Raw genomic sequence first — 19149 nt, forward strand, 5'->3', positions numbered from 1 at the left:
CTAAGGAAACTGGTCATGAGTCATTCGTTAGACTTAGTTAACTAAATACAGAGTAAAAGTTGACCACAGTTTAAACCTAACACACTAATTACGTGTGTTACACGTAATTAGTGTGTTACACAAATAAATAAATAAATAATTACGTCAATTCAGGTTGTTTTCGAAAAGTCACATCTTCTTGGGGCCTACTAAATTGAAAAATGAGCCTTAACTGTGATGAATGACATGTTTTTGTTAGAATATAAAATTGGAAAGGTATAAATACATTAATAATCAAGTGCATTCCAAGCAGGGCCGTGTAAACATTAAGGGGGCTGCAGCACCGCGCCCCTGACTGACTGCCAGGGGGCTCCATGAAACAGGCTACAGCCTCTATAAAGCTGCGCTACATCTTCCGCCACACGCATCCACAGCCAAACAATACGCAACAGGCCTATTTCATCCCCTTGCAGAGCACTTGCGTCTCCACAGGGATCGACAACTTGGCCGCCTATCCAGCTCTGCGCAGGGCCATTGGCTACTGCAGCGGGCTGGCATGAGACCCATTGACTTTCCTCTGTACACCGCTCAACGACCCCTTCCCGGCAATATCCGCTGTGCCCCTATTCCCTCTAATATGAGCCTACATCTTCATGAGGGCCGAAGACAAGCATGCGCTCACTTCCACGAACCTTCCACGAGCCTATTACCAAACTCATGGTTCCACTGCTTGTGTGACAATGCAGACCCACCCCTCTTGGCATTCCAATCACTTCCACCGCTGGCCCCTTCTCACTTCTTACTTCTTCTCTATCCCTTGAATCCGTTCGCACGTTAGAAACTACTCCGCAAAATAAAGTTCAGACGACTTGACCCGGCCAAAGAATTATGACCTGCAATGTGTAACATATAGAGTAAGGCATTCTTCTTCACACCTACTTCCGACATGTTCATTAGATCAACAGAACTACAGACGTAGTTCATCACAACTCTCCCCCATTCCCTAAAGGTTCACCAGCCAACACAACAGTGCAGACGCATCCAGCCCATGAAGGATGCCCGATTAAGTGAACTCTGCTTCTCTAAACCATCGCACTGCAAGCATTCACCTTTATTAAGAACACTTATTCATAACATTCAGGTGGACAACTATACTTTCCACATGAGGCCCACTCGGCCAATGGAAATACACACGTTCCTCACAACTTTCCCCCATTTTGCAAAGACGTAACAGCCAGATGTAGCAGATAGGCGAAGATATCGCAGATGCATTCAAATATGCCATCTTCTCAAAGGAGCAGCATTCATACAGACAAGCGAGCTAAAGCTAACTGAATTTCTTTTAACGCTGCCTCTGTGGTCTTGCCGGTAAGCTTCCGCACCTTCTCTACAAGGCCAGCGCTTGAGCGCAGTTTCCTCAAAGCATCCGCGCCTTCCTCATCGCTGACGTCCCCACAACCAGAAACCACGAACTCCGCCGCCTTCTTTTGGAGACGAACGTTCCTCTCCAAGAGCTCTTCCATCTCGGTGATTCCATCGGAGTCATCAGGGTCCCAGGAAACCATGAGACCTGTCAAGGTGTAGTTATTCCTCAAACCTTTTAGGATGGTTTCTACCTCTTCGGGCAAGATTCCCCAGTACTCGCAGATGGCCACGTCATTCAATGTGTTGTTCACGGCGAGTAGCTCCGATAGGGACGTCGCTATTTCGGCCGTCAGCAATTCGGCGTACATTGTGAACCTAGTAACGGAGCGGTTCTCTTTCAAGGCATTGAGGACGCTGACAAGTTGGCGCTCTTTACCTTGTTGTACGCGCATGAGGTTGCAGATTTCCTGGAGTGTCTTCGTACGCTTCACTACGGAAGCGATGCCGTGCGCGAGTGCATCGAATACTTCCTCACTCGGATAAAAGTGAAGCATGCGAAGCGTCGTGTCCTCGGCCACAGCATCAAAGAATTCCCGAAGAATGGCCTCGTCTACTGAGGAAGTGACGCTGACGGACAGCTCTGGATTGCACGCTTGTTCACGAAGAAGCCTCGTGAGTTGCGGAAGAAGTTCCTCGGGCCACAGGATGCGAAGCTTTTTGAAGGCGCTCGCGTACTGTTCCTTCTCCAACAAACGCGACACTTGGTCCTTTTTCGCAGGACACACATCGAAAAGGTCCACCAGCTCCAACGTCGAGTTGAATGCCAGCATCTTGGCGAAGCCGATCAAGGTGTCCGAAGATAACTCCATCGCTGCTAAGGTGAACCTCTTGATGGTTTCGTTCGCCGTTAACACTTCGATGAGAGCCGCGGCACCTTCGTCGCCGCCACACGAGTTCCAGAGGCTGAGTTCTCTCAGCGACTTGTTCTCTTGGATATAGCTTGCGATCTCCTTCGCGAATCCACTCCCTGTGTTGTCGCAGCGCAAGTCTAACGAGCGCAGGTTTCTTAATGCTCCAGAAAGATGTATGCCTAAGTCTTTGCCTTCGCAGTCAAGCTGAAGAAGTTGGACTTCTTGAAGTGAAGGGCATTCCTCGAGTCCGTCGAAAGCAACCTTCAAGGCGCCATGCGACATTTCGAAAATACAAAGTTTCCTCACTGCAGTTCCTGAGCTCAACAAGCGCCGGAGTAAGGCAGCATCCGTCTCTGAAAGCTTCTCGGTGTATTCAAGGTCAGCACCTTGTTGCATGCTCTCATCGGTCACGCCGGCAGGGTTCGCTTCGTCGTCGGGTCGCAGCGTTTGGAGCCCTTTCCGGAAAAACTCCTTCACGTCAGTGTCCTGGGTATGGCCCTCATTAATGACTTCGTCGGCCATTTCAACAATCTGAAAACAAAGTGTTTCTTTACACCTTCGGAGCGCCAATTGTGTCGTGATCGTGCTAATTAAGGCAGCAATAGAAGCGAAGGTCGTCGAACTTTTCAAATCGCAGCGGTGATAACTTCAAAATTTTCAGACTGAAGTAGCCATGAATATGATTTTCAGCAAAAGTCGGCTTCGCGAGATGCCGTTATCCGGAACCGATGAGTGGTAATTTGATGTTTCCTTGCGCCAGCAGAGATGAAGCCTTTCCAATTCACTTTGCAGGAGAACGTACGCGTCTTGAGGAATAGTCACTGCTACACCGGCAGCTCGATGACTCCTGGCAGCACAAAAAAACAGAAGCCAAGTAATGGGTTATCAACATTAGTAGCTCCATAAATCAAACCCATTGTATCGCTTGGAAAAACGGACAAAAGACCAGGTGAAAGGATAACGTCGTGGCATTCGAAACGTTAAATTTACAACGTATGGCGCACACTAAAACTGCACATGAACCTTCATCGCCAGCCGCAGTATTTCAAAGACCAACTGCAACGACCTTTTGTATTGCATAAAAAACTAATAATAGCGATAATGTAGCTCAGTGCATAATTTATTGCGCGCATTGCTAGCGGGTGCATCAGGCACAACACGTAAGAATCCACGTTTTCCACACCGTTACTGGAAAATTTGCCATTAAACTCGCCAAAAGTGACGTAGGATCTCGGCTCGGCCTGACAGACATGCTTGCCCGCTGCTGCATAGCATTTATTTCTATGCTATCAAAGCAAACAAACGCTTTGCCGTACATATAATTTATTTATATGTACGGCGACGCTTTCAAGACGTTTTCGAAGACAACACACAACGCCCACACGCACGCACAATAGGAGGATACGAAATCCTCGCTACCATGGAGGAAGCAAACCCCAGGAGAGGCCCTGGCCAGCACGAGCGTATTGGAGAAGGTGTGGCGGAAGTCACGTGCTGTTTTTCGCAAAGGAGCACTGGGACGGGTACCCCAAATGTCAACGCTGCCATGACAACCACGCTTCTTAAGCTTCGCTGCTGCTCTCGGTCTCTGAAAAGTGGGATAAGATTTTTTCCGCCGGTGTCTTTCCCGCAGCACCTTTTGTTCGCGAGAAAAGCTGACTTTGGGGTTTGATGTGTAAGCTTGAAAGTTGTGTTTTGGGTCTGTGTCGGCCAGCAATAGTTACACTCAAGCAATCACGGCGCGGGTCTTCGTTGTCTTCTTCAACGTGACACGGAAAAACACAGGAGCGCGTCTGCTTCACTAAAACTGCTACAGAAGTTTTGTAGGCTTTGTTTTGACGCGCGTCAGCAGCACACACTTCCGGCGGCTCGTAACAATGCAAGTTGAAAGTTCGCGCCCATCTGCTCCGGCGAGATGCAGAACCCCTGATTGGAGGCGCAAAGAGAGGTGGCACACCAACATGGCTGCACTTCCGGCTTCAAAAAAGTGACGTCAGGGCCTCTCCTGTTTTGTTTCCTTCCTCCATGCTCGCTACGCATATATACGCCTCTGACTCGCGTACGTGATGTTACCACAGAACACACCTACAAGCTTTTGCGATGTAATTTAAATTTAGCAGTCACAGTAGACGACTTCATTTGAACATAGGGAGCACAGCTACACGTTTCCAGCGTATGGTTCAAGGTAGATATACCTGGTAGCGAAGCTTCCATAGAAGCCCATACGTTCAAAACATGGTTGCTTACCGGCGGTTCATGGGGCTTAGCGCCATCTGTGTGAGGAGGGAACACTTCCGGCGGAAGAAAAAATAATTTGACGTCATATCCGTCAAAAACAGAAGTGACGACATTTTGTTCTCATAGGCGCGAAATTTGTTTTCGGAGGCCTGCCATTAGAGCTGTATATTCAAATGCCCCGCCATTCGACTTCATGGGCGTTCCGAGTTTTCAGCGCGAAAAGCGATGCCGGAAAAGATCAGCCGTACGGGTGTCGAAATCGCATCGCTGCACAGAACATACTTTTTTAGGAGGCCGACGAACACTTTGGGCGTAGATTGCGTTGAGTGCTCGTCCTTTCGTCGGACGCCAAGCCCGTCGGCCAGCGCTGATGCGCGAAAACAACTAAGTAAACAAGTATCTGACGGTCGCTACTATTACTTTTGACTGCACAGGTTAAGAAACAATAAAACTACCCGCGTCACCTAATTCAGGCAAACGTCGACATGCAACACAACACATGTGAGGGGGGCGTATTGTAACAGGTGAACTTTACGAGCGCGCCTTTCCACGCACTCCAAGAGTTGCATGGCATTGCAAGTGATAGCGGCGTCAACGCCCACCGCTATCGATGGGCGCTCTCACGGTGGGCCCTGAAAAAAGGTATATATTGATAATGATCTAGTAAAATACAGTATCTTTTCTCGCCATGCATGTATAAAATGAATTAGGAATTTTATTTTCGTTGAATGAATCTAACTGCGTCTCGCTTTAATTTAAAAACGCTTTTTTTCTTTACCAGTGTTTATTCCCCCCAAACATAGTCGCGCTTCAATCGCTGCTCCCATAACCACCCTTGCTGATGTCGGTGACAATTGGTTCTGAACCGCTTTTCGCCCGAAGCTTCGCGACCTATGTGAATCGACCTTGTATGGTTCACCAGCGTGCTGTGGGTGTATTCAGCATGGTATAAAGGCTCCCTGTTTAGAATCTACTGCAGCGCCACACTTGAGGGATAAATGAAGCGTCCGAACGAAACTACGCTTTTCATGCGGCTATAGTGCTCTACTATGCGTTTGATCGCCACTATGACTAAGCGCGCAATTTACAGCACAGAGGCGTAATCGTCAAGCATCCGAATCGCTAGACGCGCTAACACACAAAATGTTGTACTACGAAACGACATAAGTGGGGAGCTGAATTTTCGCGATGGCACCATTAGAATTACCATTGTTGGCGGGTGCTTACTCGAAGTGCTGGAACTGGGAATACTGAAGTTAGAAGCAGACGACACTACGAAAAATGCAACGTACATTGACGTCAGTGAAAAAGGCCGCGGTGAACTGACTGCATGCGGTAGCAACCACTACTACCGCTGTTACATACGTAGATATCCACACTGGGCGCGCTGTCCACACGAAGCGGGAATGACGTTCGCTGGAACGACTTCGTCACGTTTTTCTTCGCAGTCGACGGCTGCGAGTGTGCTCAGCTCGTTGTCAGGAAAACGCAGAATAGTGTGGGGCTCGACCGGGCACACGTGAAGAGATAATTCCAACAAAATACGGATTGTTCGTTACTGTCACTACGGAAGACGGCCGATAACAATGTTACAAGCCGGCGTGCAACTCGATGTGGGTGGTGGCCGCGCCGCGCCGTGCTGTCACCCGTCCGCCGTGGAGCTTGAGTAGACAACGAACGTTCAGTGGCGATGGCGTTCGACTCAACGCCCTGTTTGGCGTGTTTCCTCAGCGCACCGCTTCACGTAGTGTAGCGCTGGCATAGCTTCCGTTGTAAATTATAAGCTATGCGAAAGGAACTGTTCACGTCATCGCGCTCAGTTTGAACAGTTATTTATTGTATGTTTGAACTGCAAACGGGAGAGTGCGTGGCAAAGCGGTCGCGCGTTGTAGCTCATACTGGGCGCGATAGTACGTTGCTAAAGAGATAAACCTCATATTGCGACTCCCTTGAGTGAACGTTTTGTTAACTTCCAGCTGCAGTTTGTCGAAGGAACGTGTTCATTGACAAGTGAGCTTATGTTGCCTACATGCTACTAGATGCTGTCCAACGGTGCACTCACGTGTAGTAAAATAAAGAAAGTCGTTCGTTGCATACATTTAACTGAATAAAAAGTCAAAGCTGGCAGGCATTTCTGACCTAGTCGCTGCGTCAAATCACGTTATTTTCAAGACGTCGGATGATCTTCATGGGGGCGAATAAATAAAAAAAATGGGCCTTAACCGTGCATGAATACACTAACAAACGGTAACGATCGTACCAGATAAAACAATTACCCGCATCCCATTTCTAGACGCGAATTTCTTGACGGGACTAATCTGTGATGCTGGTGTTTAGAACTATTTGGAAACTTGTTCAGGCTACCTATTAACGCAGGAAACTATGCTACGGTATGTAGAGGCTATGTTTACGTCATGGAATTCATGACATTTCTTGAAAACCGAGCATCTTGAGTGTCACGCGGAGTGGTACTTTTTGAGAGCTAGCCAAAGTGTGTGACAAAACGTCGCTATGTCCTGCTTCCACGTGACCTGTCTCTTGTGTCGTGACGTAACAACGCATGTGCCTTATTGGAAACTGGTTCGTATAGAGCTATCACAGTACGTTACTTAGGACGCTCCGAGGCTTGCCAGCATTTTCCCTGTTGTTTAGAGGTTCACGACCTTCACATAATGCAACGAAAAAAAAAGGAAAGTCGAAAATAACATGCCAGGACTCATTTAATAAATGATCACTTTTGTGTAGTTATAAGAGGAAATAACAGTCAACGGAATGGACGCATTCGGCTTCCTACAGACGAAATTATTCACTCACGCAAACGACTAGGCGCTTAATGATGGCATGCGTGTTTTGGAGACAAATGTCACGGTGCTCGCGAAGTGTTTACGAAGGCGGCTCAGTTCCAGCATTTGTCAGTTTTGGGCAAAGTAGAGAAACATCGGAGAGAACGTTGTTTCTGCACGACAAGACATCCGAAAACAATGCTTCCATTAAGTGGCGCAATCCAACGACCGCATGGCAAAGTAATTAGCTTAGCACTCTGGACTTGAATCAGCAATAACAACTCTACACAGGCGAATACGTGCCATTGTAGAGTTACTGCTGGTGAATAACTGGTAGTCCCTGCAAGAAATTAGATGCTTAACCAATACGTTTTTTTTTATTTTTTTTTTTTGTTTTCCCTGTCGTTGTTACGACACCCACTAGGGATAACTTTAGTGCGAATGTACTCTTCGCGTTCGTCTTTCAAACAATGCATATAGATCGAGACATGGGCATGGACATTTCCGTCTATTTACGCCAGTTGTGCGATAGAGTACCATTTTAGGTACTGCATCGTTCTTGCGTATTGTTTCGCAATCGCGTCTAGGCAAAATTTGTCATATGTATCGAAAAAAAAAACAACTTTTTTTTCTATGTAGCGAAGCGCCCACAAAGGCTATCACTAAAAATCATCACGGGGATGTGGTAGCTTAGGGGGAGGATTTTGTGAGCTGCTATATCAGCTTACTGGTTATAAAAAGCCTTGTGGTACCTTTTATACCGAGGCGAGAGATGATCTCTGAAAATATATAAGGAGTTCATGGTTCTGCCGCTTCTCTATTATGTAACACCACACAAATACAGGACCTACCAACTTCCGACAGATACTGGAAACAAAAGCACCCACGATTACATGTCATAAAAAAAGTCCGATTAATGAAGTGAACCCCACAATACTGGCTTTAAACAGCGCACTGCAAGAACTCACGTTTTTTTTTTTTTTTTCACTACGCTTATTCATCCCTTCGCACGTCAGAAACTACTCTGTAAAATAAAGTTCAGTCGACTAGATCCGGCCGAAGAAATATGACCTTCAATCTGTAACATACATAGCAAGGCATTCTTATTCACACCTACTTCCCACGTGTTCATTAGATCAACAGAATTACAGACGTAGTTCATCACAACTATCCCCCATTCCGAAAAAGTTCACCAGCGAACACAACAGTGCTGACGCATCCAGCCCATGCAAGGATGCCTGATTAAGTGAACTCTACTTCTTTGAAACAGCGCACTGCAAGCATTCACCTTTATTAACAACATTTGTTCATCAATTCACAGGTAACACTCACGTGGACACCTATACTGTCTACATGAGGCACCTTCGTCGCCGCCACACGAGTTCCAGAGGCCCACACGGTCAACGAAACTACACACGTAGTTCATCACAATTGTCCGTGAATTTCGTGAATGCGTAACAGCCAGATGTGGCAGATAGGCGAAGATATCGCAGATGCAATCAAATATGCCCTCTCCTCAAAGGAGCCGCATTCAAGCAGATAGGCGAGCTAAAGCTAACTGAATTTCTTTTAACGCTTCCTCTGTGGTCTTGCCGGTAAGCTCCCGTACCTTCTCTACAAGGCCAGCGCTTGAGCGCAGTTTCCTCAAAGCATCCGCGCCTTCCTCATCGCTGACGTCCACACCACCAGAAATCACGAACTCCGCCGCCTTCTTTTGGAGACGAACGTTCCTCTTCAAGAGCCCTTCCATCTCGGTGATTCCGTCGGAGTCATCAGGATCCCAGGAAACGATGAGACCTGTCAAGGTATAGTTATTCCTCAAACCTTTTAGGATGGTTTCTACCTCGCCGGGCAAGATTCCCCAGTAGTAGCATATGGCCACGTAATTCAATGTGTTGTTCACAGACAGTAGCTCCGACAGGGACGTCGCTATTTCAGGAGTCAGCAATTCGACGTACATTGTGAACCTCGTAACGGAGTGGTTCTCTTTCAAGGCATCGAGGACGCTGACAAGCTGGCGCTCTTTACCTTGTTGCACGCACATGGCGTTGCAAATTTCCTGGAGTGTCTTCGTACGCTTCACTACGGAAGCGATGCCGTCCGCGAGTGCATCGAATACGTCCTCCCTCGGGTAAAACTGGAGCATTCGAAGCGTCGTGTCCTCGGCCACAGCATCAAAGAATTCCCGAAGAATGGCCTCGTCTACCGAGGAAGTGACGCTGACGGACAGCTCTGGATTGCACGCTTGTTCACGAAGAAGCCTCGTGAGTTGGGGAAGAAGTTCCTCGGGCCACAGGAAGCGAAGCCTTTTGAAGGCGCTCGCGTACTGTTCCTTCTCCAACAAACGTGACACTTGGTCCTTTTTTACAGGACACACATCGAAAAGGTCCACCAACTCCAACGTCGAGTTGGATGCCAGCATCTTGGTGAAGCCGATCAAGGTGTCCGAAGATAACTCCATCGCTGCTAAGGTGAACCTCTTGATGGTTTCGTTCGCCGTTAACACATCGATGAGAGCCGCGGCACCTTCGTCGCCGCCACACGAGTTCCAGAGGCTGAGTTCTCTCAGCGACTTGTTCTCTTGGATATAGCTTGCGATGTCCTTCGCGAATCCACTCCCTGTGTTGATGCAGCGCAAGTCTAACGAGCGCAGGCTTCTAAATGCTCCAGAAAGATGTATGCCTAAGTCTTTGCCTTCGCAGTCAAGATGAAAAAGTAGGACTTCTTGCAGCGAAGGGCATTCCTCGAGTCCGTCGAAGGCAACCTTGAACGCGCCGTGCGAGCATTCGAATATCCACAGCTTCTTCACGGGAGTTCCTGAGCTCAACAAACGCCGGAGTAAGGCAGCATCCTTATCTGAAAGCTTGTCGTTGTATTCAAGGTCAGCACCTTGTTGCATGCTTTCATCGGTCTCGCTTGCAGAGTTCGTCGCTTCGTCGTCGGGTCGCAGCCTTTGGAGCCCTTTCCGCAAAAATTCGTTAACATCAGAGTCCAAGATGTGGCCCTCATTGATGACTTCGTCGGCCATTTTAACAGCGTGAAAATACAGTGTTTCTTTATAACTTCGGAGCGCCAATTGTGTCTTGATCGTGCTAATTAAGGCGGCAAGAGAAGCGAAGGTCGTCGAATTTTTCAAATCGCAGCGGTGATAACTTCAAAATTTTCAGACTGAAGTAGCCATGAATATGATTTTCAGCAAAAGTCGGCTTCGCGAGATGCCGTTATCAGAAACCGATGAGTGGTAATTTGATGTTTGTTTGCGCCAGCAACGATGGCGTCTTTCCAATTGACTTTGTAGGAGAAGATACGCGTCTTAAGGGAGCGTCACTACAACGCCGGAAGCTCGATGACTCCTGGAAGCACAAAAAAAAAGAAGCCAAGTAAGGGGTTATCAATATTAGTAGTTCCATAAATCAAACCCATTGTAACGCGTGGTAAAACGGACAATACACCAGGTGAATGGATAACGTCGTGGCATTCGAAACGTTCATGTTACTACGTATGACGCACTCTATAAAACTGCACGTGAACCTTCATCGCCAGCCACAGCATTTCAAAGGCCAACTGCAACGACCTTTTGTATTGCATAAAAAAGTAATTATAGCGATAATGTAGTTAAATGCATAATTTCTTGCGCGTATTGCCAGCAGGTGCATCAGATAAAACATGCAAGAATCCACGTTTTCCACACCGTTACTGGAAAATTTGTCATTAAACTCACCAAAAGTGACGTAGGACCTCGGCTCGGCCTGACCTGAACCGACTTGCCCGCCCGCTGCTTCATAGCATTCATTCCTATGTTATCGTAGCAAAGAAACGCTTTGCCGAATATATCATTTAATTGTGTGGGCGGCGACACTTTCAAGACGTTTTCGAACACATACACGCACAACGCACACACACACGCACAGACAGGACAATACCAAATCCTAGCGACGTATATACATGCCTCTGACTCGCATACGTGCTGTTACCGCAGAACTGACTGTAATTAATTTATCATTTAATTTAAATTTTAGAACTGTAAATTAATTTAAATTTCGCACTCACAGTAGGCGACTTCATTTGAACCTAGGGAGCACAGCTACACGTTTCCAGCGTGTTGTCAACCACCGTACTGTGGGTGTATTCCGCATGGTATAAAGGCTCCCTGTTCAGAATCTACTGCAGCGCCACACTTGACCCGAGCGAAACTACACTTCTGATGCGGCTGTAGTGCTCTACTATGTGTATCATCACCATTATGACTAAGCGCGCAATTCACGGCACACGCAGCCAAATCGGTAGACGCGCTAACCCGTAAAATGTTGTGCTGCGAAACGACATAAGTGGGGAGCTGAATTACAACGATGGCACCATGAGGATTATTATTGTTGGCGGGTGCCGACCCGAAACCAGAGTGCTGGAACTGTGAATAATGTAGTTAGAAGCAGACGACACTACGAAAAACCCAACGTACATTAACGTCAGTGAAAAATCCCGCGGTGAAATGAGTGCATGCGGTAGCAACCACAACTACCGCTGTTACATACGTAGGTATCCAAACTGCCCGCGCTATCCAGACGAAGCGGGAATGGTGTGTTCGCTGGAACGGCTTCGGCACGTTTTCCTTCGCAGTCGACGCCTGCGAGTGTGCTCAACTCGTTGTCAGGAAAACGGAGAATAGTGTGGGGCTCCACCGGGCACACGTGAAGAGATAAGATAATTCCAACAAAAAACGAATTGTTCGTTACTGTCAATACGGAAGACGGCCGATAACAATGTTACAAGCCGGCGTGCAAGTTGCAACTACAGTGCAACTCGATGTGGGAAGTGGCCGCACCGCGCCGTCACCCGCCCGCGTATCCCGCCCGCCGGGGAGCTTGAGTAGACAACGAACGTTTAGTGGCGATGGCGTTCGACTCAACGCCCTGTTTGGCGTGTCTCTTCAGCGCACCGCTGCACATAATATAGCGCTGCTATAGCTAACGTTGTAAATTATTTTCTGTGTCGCGAAAGTATCTGTACACGTAAGCTACACTCAGTATGAGCAGTTATTTATTCTATGTTTCAACTGCAAACGTGAGAGTGCGTGGCAAAGCGGTCGCGTGTTGTAACGTTTTGATAACTTCGAGCGGCAGTTAGTCGAAGGAACGTGTTCATTGAAAAGTGCGCTTATGTTGCTTACATGCTAGAAGATGCGGCCCAAGGGTGCACTAACGTGTAGTAAACTAAAGAATACATATAGCTGAATTAAATGTCATAGCTGGCAGGCATTAATTTCTGACCTAGTCGCTATGTCAAATAACGTCGTTTTCAAGACGTCGGATGGTCTTCATGGGGGCGAATAAAAAAAAAAATGGGCCTTAACCGTGTATGAATACGCTAACAAACTGTAGCGCTGATAACAGATAAAATAATTACCCGCTTCCAGAGAACACTGGTAATTTCTAGACGCGAGGCATCTTTGATGCTCAAGTTTTAAATTATTTGGAAACTTGTTGAGACTAAACGTGTTGACCCTTAACGCAAGAAACTATGCAACGGTATGTAGAGGCTATGTTCATGTCATGGACGTTATGACATTATTGAAAACCGAGCATCTTGAGTGTCATGCGGAGTGGTACTAATTAAGAGCGAGCAGAAGTGTGTGCCAAAACGTCGCGATGTGCTGCTTGCACGTGACCACCCCTTGCGAGGTGACGTCATGAAACATGCGTCTCCTGGGAAACTGGCTCGTCCACAGCTATCATAGTAGAATATTTAGGACTCTCCGAGGCTTGCCGGCATTTTTCCTGGTGTTTCCAGGTTCAGGACCTTCACAGCTGTAATGCAACAAAAAGGAAAAGACGAAAGCAACATGCCAGTACCCGTTTAATAAATGAACACCTTCGTGTGATTCTAAGAGGAAACAAGAGTCAACGGAATGGACATTCGGCTTCCTACAGACGAAATAAATCACTCAGGCGAACGACTTGGCGCTTGATGACAGCATGCGCGTTTTGGAGACAAATATAACTGCTCACGAAGTGTTTATGAAGGTAGGCAGAGTTCCGACAACTTATTATTTACCAGCTGTGGGCAATGTGAGGCGCATTGTGCTAGATAAACATCGGAGAGAACGTTGCTTCCGCACAACAAGACCACTGAAAACAATGATTCCAGCACGTAGTAATCAGTGGCGCAATCCAACAACCGCATGACAATGCAAACTCAGCACTCCGGACTTGAATAATCAATAACTCTACAAAGGCAGGTATTCTTGCGCTCATGAATAACGGGCATAGTCACCGTAAGAAAGAAGCTATACGCTTAACCAAGCTGGCCTCTTTCTTCTGTCACTACATGTCGCGATAACGACACCGTATAGCTAACTGCGAGTGCAAATGTACTCTTCGCGTACGTCTTACTAGCAATGCATATCGACACATGGGCTTGGACATTTTCGTGTATTTACGCCTGATGTGTAAAAAAGTGCTCCATTTTAGGTATTGCATGGTCCGTACGTATCAGGGGCGTAGCCAGAAATTTTTTTCGAGGGGGGGGGGGGGCAAACTTCCGCTTTCCTCTAGGTCACGTGATCGATAATAAATAGCTGTAGTTTTAAGCAGACCCTATACATGTATATCAAAGACATGGGACCGCCCCCCCCCCCCCCCCCCCCCCCCCCCTTTCGCGTGTGCGTGTGCTTTTGAAGAAATGAAGTAAAAAGTAAAGTAAGCTCAGTAAATACAGTAAGTACGACAGGTACAGTGGGCGTTTGGAGCAACGGTCTCTCATCGCGCCACTGAATGGACCCGTCTTCGAAAACACATCATTGAGACGACCCGTGCGATCGGTGCAGACATCATTAATAGTTAATTTCCGTTAAGCGTAGATGGCGTCGTCCTCGTCGGGGCGAAGTGCGTTTCACAAGTCAAGGACGGCTATACGCGTGAAAATGCACGTGTGACCAGGCTATATACCTACTCCCATAGCAATAGCTTGTTCGCTGCGTCTTTGCGCTAGAAAATTTAAATACGCGCAAAAACGCGTAAGACTTTTTTTTTTTTTCGAAGCTTTCGTCGCCTTGCTCCCTCATACGAGAGGGTTGCATTTCGTGCGGCAAGTGCATGGGCCGCTGTGTGCGAGCATGCAGCCGTCATTTGCCTTTACGTCAACAGATTCAGAATTGTACAGAATATTTCACCGCACAGCATATATATGGCACGTGTACGCATTTTAAGTAGTGCGTGCAACTCATTTCTGCTTCACTTACGCCGGTGCAAACAGGAAGCGGCCTTGTACCTCACAGAATCTCGACTGATTGGTGTACTAGTGATGCAGGAATGAACTCCGGTATTGTTCAGTGCATAGTGCACATAATCAATTTCTCAGGACGCGTGAACTCCGACGAGAACTGTCAGCGCCTGCAACAAGAGTTTACTTACGCTGTACTGCGCACAGCAGTAATTCGATCATGCTTGTCGGCTGTCTGTTTCGTGCATTCTGTTGCGAGTCGGTGGAATTTCACTGCTGTCATCAACCCCTTCGTGTGTACATTGCTGGTTTGGGATTCCACAACAAAACAGCAACTACCAGCCTTCCGTAATTGCTGGTTTGGGATTCAACAACACAACAGTAATTATCAGCCTTCCGTAGGGGCGCAATCGCAAACAAGAGACGTTTCTCGCGCAGACTTTAGCCTACGTTCACACTTGGGAAGCGGCAAGCGGGCGGAAAGGCCAAAGCGGCCGGAAAACTTTTTCCGCGCCTGTCCAAGTTGTTCATATTTGTTTTGCTACCGCCGCGGCCGCCGCTGCCGTTTTCGTCCAGATCCATCTAGTCTGCGTACGTTTGTCGGCGTGGTGGCGCTCATTGTCGCGTTATTTCGAGCGGTATGTTCATTCATTGACACACATACCGTCATCAAAAGTGATCATCTTACGCAACTTCGCGTGTCATCTGCGAGCTTCGGTAAATTCCTCGTTGGCGTTCTGTAATTCTCCGCACACGGACGCGGTAGCGCTGAGTCACAGGTTGGTGCCTAGGCGTGATAATATTTCTTTAATAGCTTTTATTTACAAGTTGCAATAACATTTCATCATTTCGTATTGTCGGCGCCTCCAGGACACCAAAGGGGCAACGGGAACACCACAGCTAAAACCCGGGCTGGCCCTTTTGTTGGGGCTCGCCAAAGCCTGCGCGTCCTACGTGAGACCTACGCTCCCAATCTATAGTCGCGACGAGAAAAGCACCCCGCGACTTCTGCAACATACCGTACACGTGCGAGGAGAATTATGGAGCGCCAACGAGGAATCTGCCTAACTATTGTCTGCCATGGAAGTGGAAGAAGAAATGGTTTTTATACTTCTACCTACTTCTTTTCTAGAAATTCCTTCAGGTGCCTAACCGGCACCTGAAGGGAAGCGGCGGAAATGTATACCGGAGATTTCGACCACCTGGGGTCTTTAACGTGCACCTAAATCTAAGTAAACGGGCCTCAAGTGTTTCGCCATCATCTAAAATGCGGCTGCCGCATTTGTTGCTTCATTTGTTGCGCATTTGTTGCTTCAGAATGCGGCCGCCACATTCTCGCCCAAAACTTCACAGAGTGTCAAAGCCTTGACAAACACCGTGACGGCTTTTTCCATATGCAGACTTGATTCGCTGTAAATTACCAACCCAAACGGAAACGCCCAGGAATGAAATTGTGATAGTAGCACACCGGTTTCCTGAATTACGTGAGCGCGAAGCGACGAAACAAAGGGTGGGTAAGTGGGGGGGGGGGGGGGCGTAAAAATTTGTGGGGGGGGGGGGTTGAACCCCCCCCCCCCTGGCTACGCCCCTGGACTTCGTTTTGTTTCATCGCCTAGCCAAAACTACAGTCATACTGTATTAAAAAAATGTTTTTGTTTAGGCATTCAAGAGCCCACAACAGCTATCGCTGAAAAATCATCATGGGGATCTAGAAGTTCAGGGGGAGGATTTCGTGATCTGCAATATCAACTGACACGCAGGTTAGAAAAAGTCTTAACTGTAGGGCCTTTTATACCGAAACGAGAGAATATTTCTGAAAATATATAAAGAGTTTATGGTTTTGTCGCTTCTTTATTATCGAAAACCACACAAATACATGACCTAACCACTTGGGACACCTACTGGAAACATCAGAGATATTATTATAAAAAAGGACAAGAGCGCGCACGATTGCATGCCGTGAAAAAAGTCTGATTAATGACGTGAACCCAACAATACTGTTTTAAAACAGCTCAGTGCAAGTATTCACCTTTTTTTTTTTTTCACAACACTTATTCATCCCTTCGCACGTCAGAAACTACTCTGGAAAATAAAGTTCAGTCGACTAGTATCCTCACAAAGAAATACAACCTTCAATATGTAATATACACAGCCAAGGCATTCTTATTCCGACCTACTTCCCACATGGGCACTCGATCAACAGAACTACACACTGTAGTTGATTCAAACTGTCCCCCATTTCGTAAAAGTGCACCAGCCAACACAACAGTGCAGACGCATCCAGCCCATGAAGGATGCCTGATTAAGTAAACTCTACTTCTTTGAAACAGCGCACTGCAAGCATGCACCTTTATTAACAGCATTTATTCATAACATTCAGGTGGACAACTATACTTTCCACATGAGGCACACTCGGCCAATGGAAATACACACGTTCCTCACAACGGTCCCCTATTTTGTAAAGACGTAACAGCCAGATGTAGCAGATAGGCTAAAATATCGAAGATGCATTCAAATATGCCATCTTCTCCAAGAAGTCGTATTCAAGCAGATTAGCGAGCTGTATTTCTTCTAATGCTGCCTCGGTGGTCTTGCCGGTAAGCTTCCGCACCTTCTCTGTAAGGCCAGTGCTTGAGCGCAGTTTCTTCAAAGCATCCGCTTCCTCACCGCTGAGGTCCCCACCGCCACAAATCACGAACTACGCCACCTTCTTTTGAAGACGAACGTTCCTCTTCAAAAGCGCTTCCATCTCGCGGATTCCCTCAGAGTCATCGGGGTCCCAGGAAACCATGAGACTTGTCAAGGTGTAGTTCTTCCTCAAACCCTGCAGGATTGTTTCTACGTGTTCGGCCAAGATTCCCGAGTACTCGCAGATGGCCAGGTCATTTAACGTGCTGTTCACAGCCAGCAGCTCTGATAGGGACGTCGCTATTTCGGCCGTCAGCAATTCGGCGTACATTGTGAACCTCGTAAGCGAGCGGTTTTCTTTCAAAGCATCGAGGATGCTGACAAGCTGGCGCTCTTTACCGACTTCCACGCCCATGAGGTTGCAGATTTCCCGAAGCGTCGTCGTACGCTTGACTACGGACGCGATGCCGCCCACGAGTTCGTCGAAGGCTCTCTCGCTCGGGTAAAAGTGGAGCACGCGAAGCGTCGTGTCCTCGGCCACGGCATCGAAGAATTCCCGAAGAACGACCTCGTCAACCGAGGAAGTGACGCTGACGCATAGTTCGGGACAGCACGCTTGTTCACCGAGAAGCCTCGTGAGTTGCGGAAGAAGTTGCTCGGGCCACACGATGCGAAGCCTCTTGAAGACGCTCGCGTACAGTTCCTGCTCCAACAAACGCGACACTTGGTCCTTTTCCACGGGACACACATCGAAAAGGTCCACCATCTGCAGCGTTGAGTTGGATGCCAGCATCTTGGCGAAGCGTATCAAGATTTCCGAAGATAAACTCATTTGCGCCAAAGTAAACCGCTTGAGGGTGTCGTTCACCGACAGCGCTTCGACGATCGCTGCAGCACCTTCGTCGCCACCGCAGGATTACCAAAGACTGAATTCTCTAAGTGTCTTGTTCTCTCGCGGATAGCTTGCAATGTATTTCGCGAATGCAGTACGTATGGTCCCGCATCGCAAGTCCAAAGAACGCAGGCCACTGAAAAGTTCGGAAAACTTTATACTGAAATCTTCTCCCTGGCATACAATGGCAATCAATTGCAGTTCTTCGAGCGAAGAGCACCCTCGGAAGTCATCAAATGCGATCCGGAACGCGCTCAGTGATATTTCCGATATACAAATCTTCCTATCGGGTAGGTCCGTGCTCAACATGCGACGAAGCACGAAAGCGTCCTCGTCTGAAAGCTTCTCGGTGTACGTAAGCTCGACGCCTTGATGCGCGCTCTCACTGGTCACCCCGGCAGGGTTCTTCGGTTCGTCGTCGTGTCGGAGCTGTTCGAGCCCTTTCCTGAAAAACTCCTTAACATCAGCGTCATGGGCGTCAACGTCCTTACGGACTGCTTCGTCCATGTTCAAAGCTTTACAAAAATATTTCTTCTATGCATGAAAATACGAGACGTGTTTGTAGTAACTAAGGCGTCATGTGAAGCGAAGGTTGTCGAAGTTTTCAAATCACAGCGGCAAGGTTATTATGCCAAAGAAGATACGATTCTAGACGTGACCTCCTGTAAAACCTTGGCTTCGTGAGATGACGTTAGTAGAGGCCGATAAACGGAAATCAATAATTTTTTTTCTTGCGTCCATGACAATGCAATGCTTCTAGGCGATGTTGCAGCACAGGAAACACGCCTTGAGGGAGCGCCAGCTCTGCTCCGAAGGCTGCATTATTCCTGAATGTGTAAGAATACAAGACAAGGAATTATTGTCAGCATTAGAAATTCGATTAAAGAACACGTCGTAAAAGTAGCAAAACGACGGATGACAGAGTATAATCCTTAATTTGTGTTCGAAAAAGCAATTTCTCAGGCTGGAGCCAACTATTGAATAAGAGACTTGTCTTGCCAAGCCCTGACATAGGACAAGTCGTCTGGTCAACCATGTAGAAAAACAACACTATACCCTAGTTTAAATATTCCCATATGAATATATGGCGATTCCATAGGAAAACCTCGCATGTGTTATCATATGTCGTATAGAG

At 47.5% G+C, this 19149-nt stretch overlaps 1 protein-coding gene across 10 annotated transcripts; it reads right to left on the bottom strand.

Annotated features, from left to right (window-relative positions):
- Positions 1–1282: 1282 nt before the first annotated feature.
- On the bottom strand, positions 1283–18733 carry LOC119465845 (uncharacterized). Of its 10 annotated transcripts, none has more exons than XM_049657644.1 (3): positions 17755–18730; positions 9244–9537; positions 1283–1719 (listed from the first exon to the last, which is right to left on the bottom strand). In XM_049657644.1, the coding sequence occupies exons 1-3, from the start codon at positions 17952–17954 to the stop codon at positions 1284–1286; spliced, it is 930 nt and encodes a 309-aa protein (XP_049513601.1). In that variant the 5' UTR covers positions 17955–18730; the 3' UTR covers position 1283. The 10 variants fall into 10 exon arrangements, with proteins under 10 accessions (XP_049513601.1, XP_049513599.1, XP_049513600.1 ...); XM_049657642.1 differs by lacking the exon at positions 17755–18730 and adding an exon at positions 11736–12093 and having other exon boundaries at positions 1283–1549; positions 9074–10629; XM_049657643.1 differs by lacking the exon at positions 17755–18730 and adding an exon at positions 11736–12093 and having other exon boundaries at positions 1283–1361; positions 8886–10629.
- Positions 18734–19149: the final 416 nt, after the last annotated feature.

The sequence above is a fragment of the Dermacentor silvarum genome, chromosome 10 (genome assembly GCF_013339745.2).
Source record: "Dermacentor silvarum isolate Dsil-2018 chromosome 10, BIME_Dsil_1.4, whole genome shotgun sequence".
NCBI lineage: Eukaryota > Metazoa > Arthropoda > Arachnida > Ixodida > Ixodidae > Dermacentor > Dermacentor silvarum.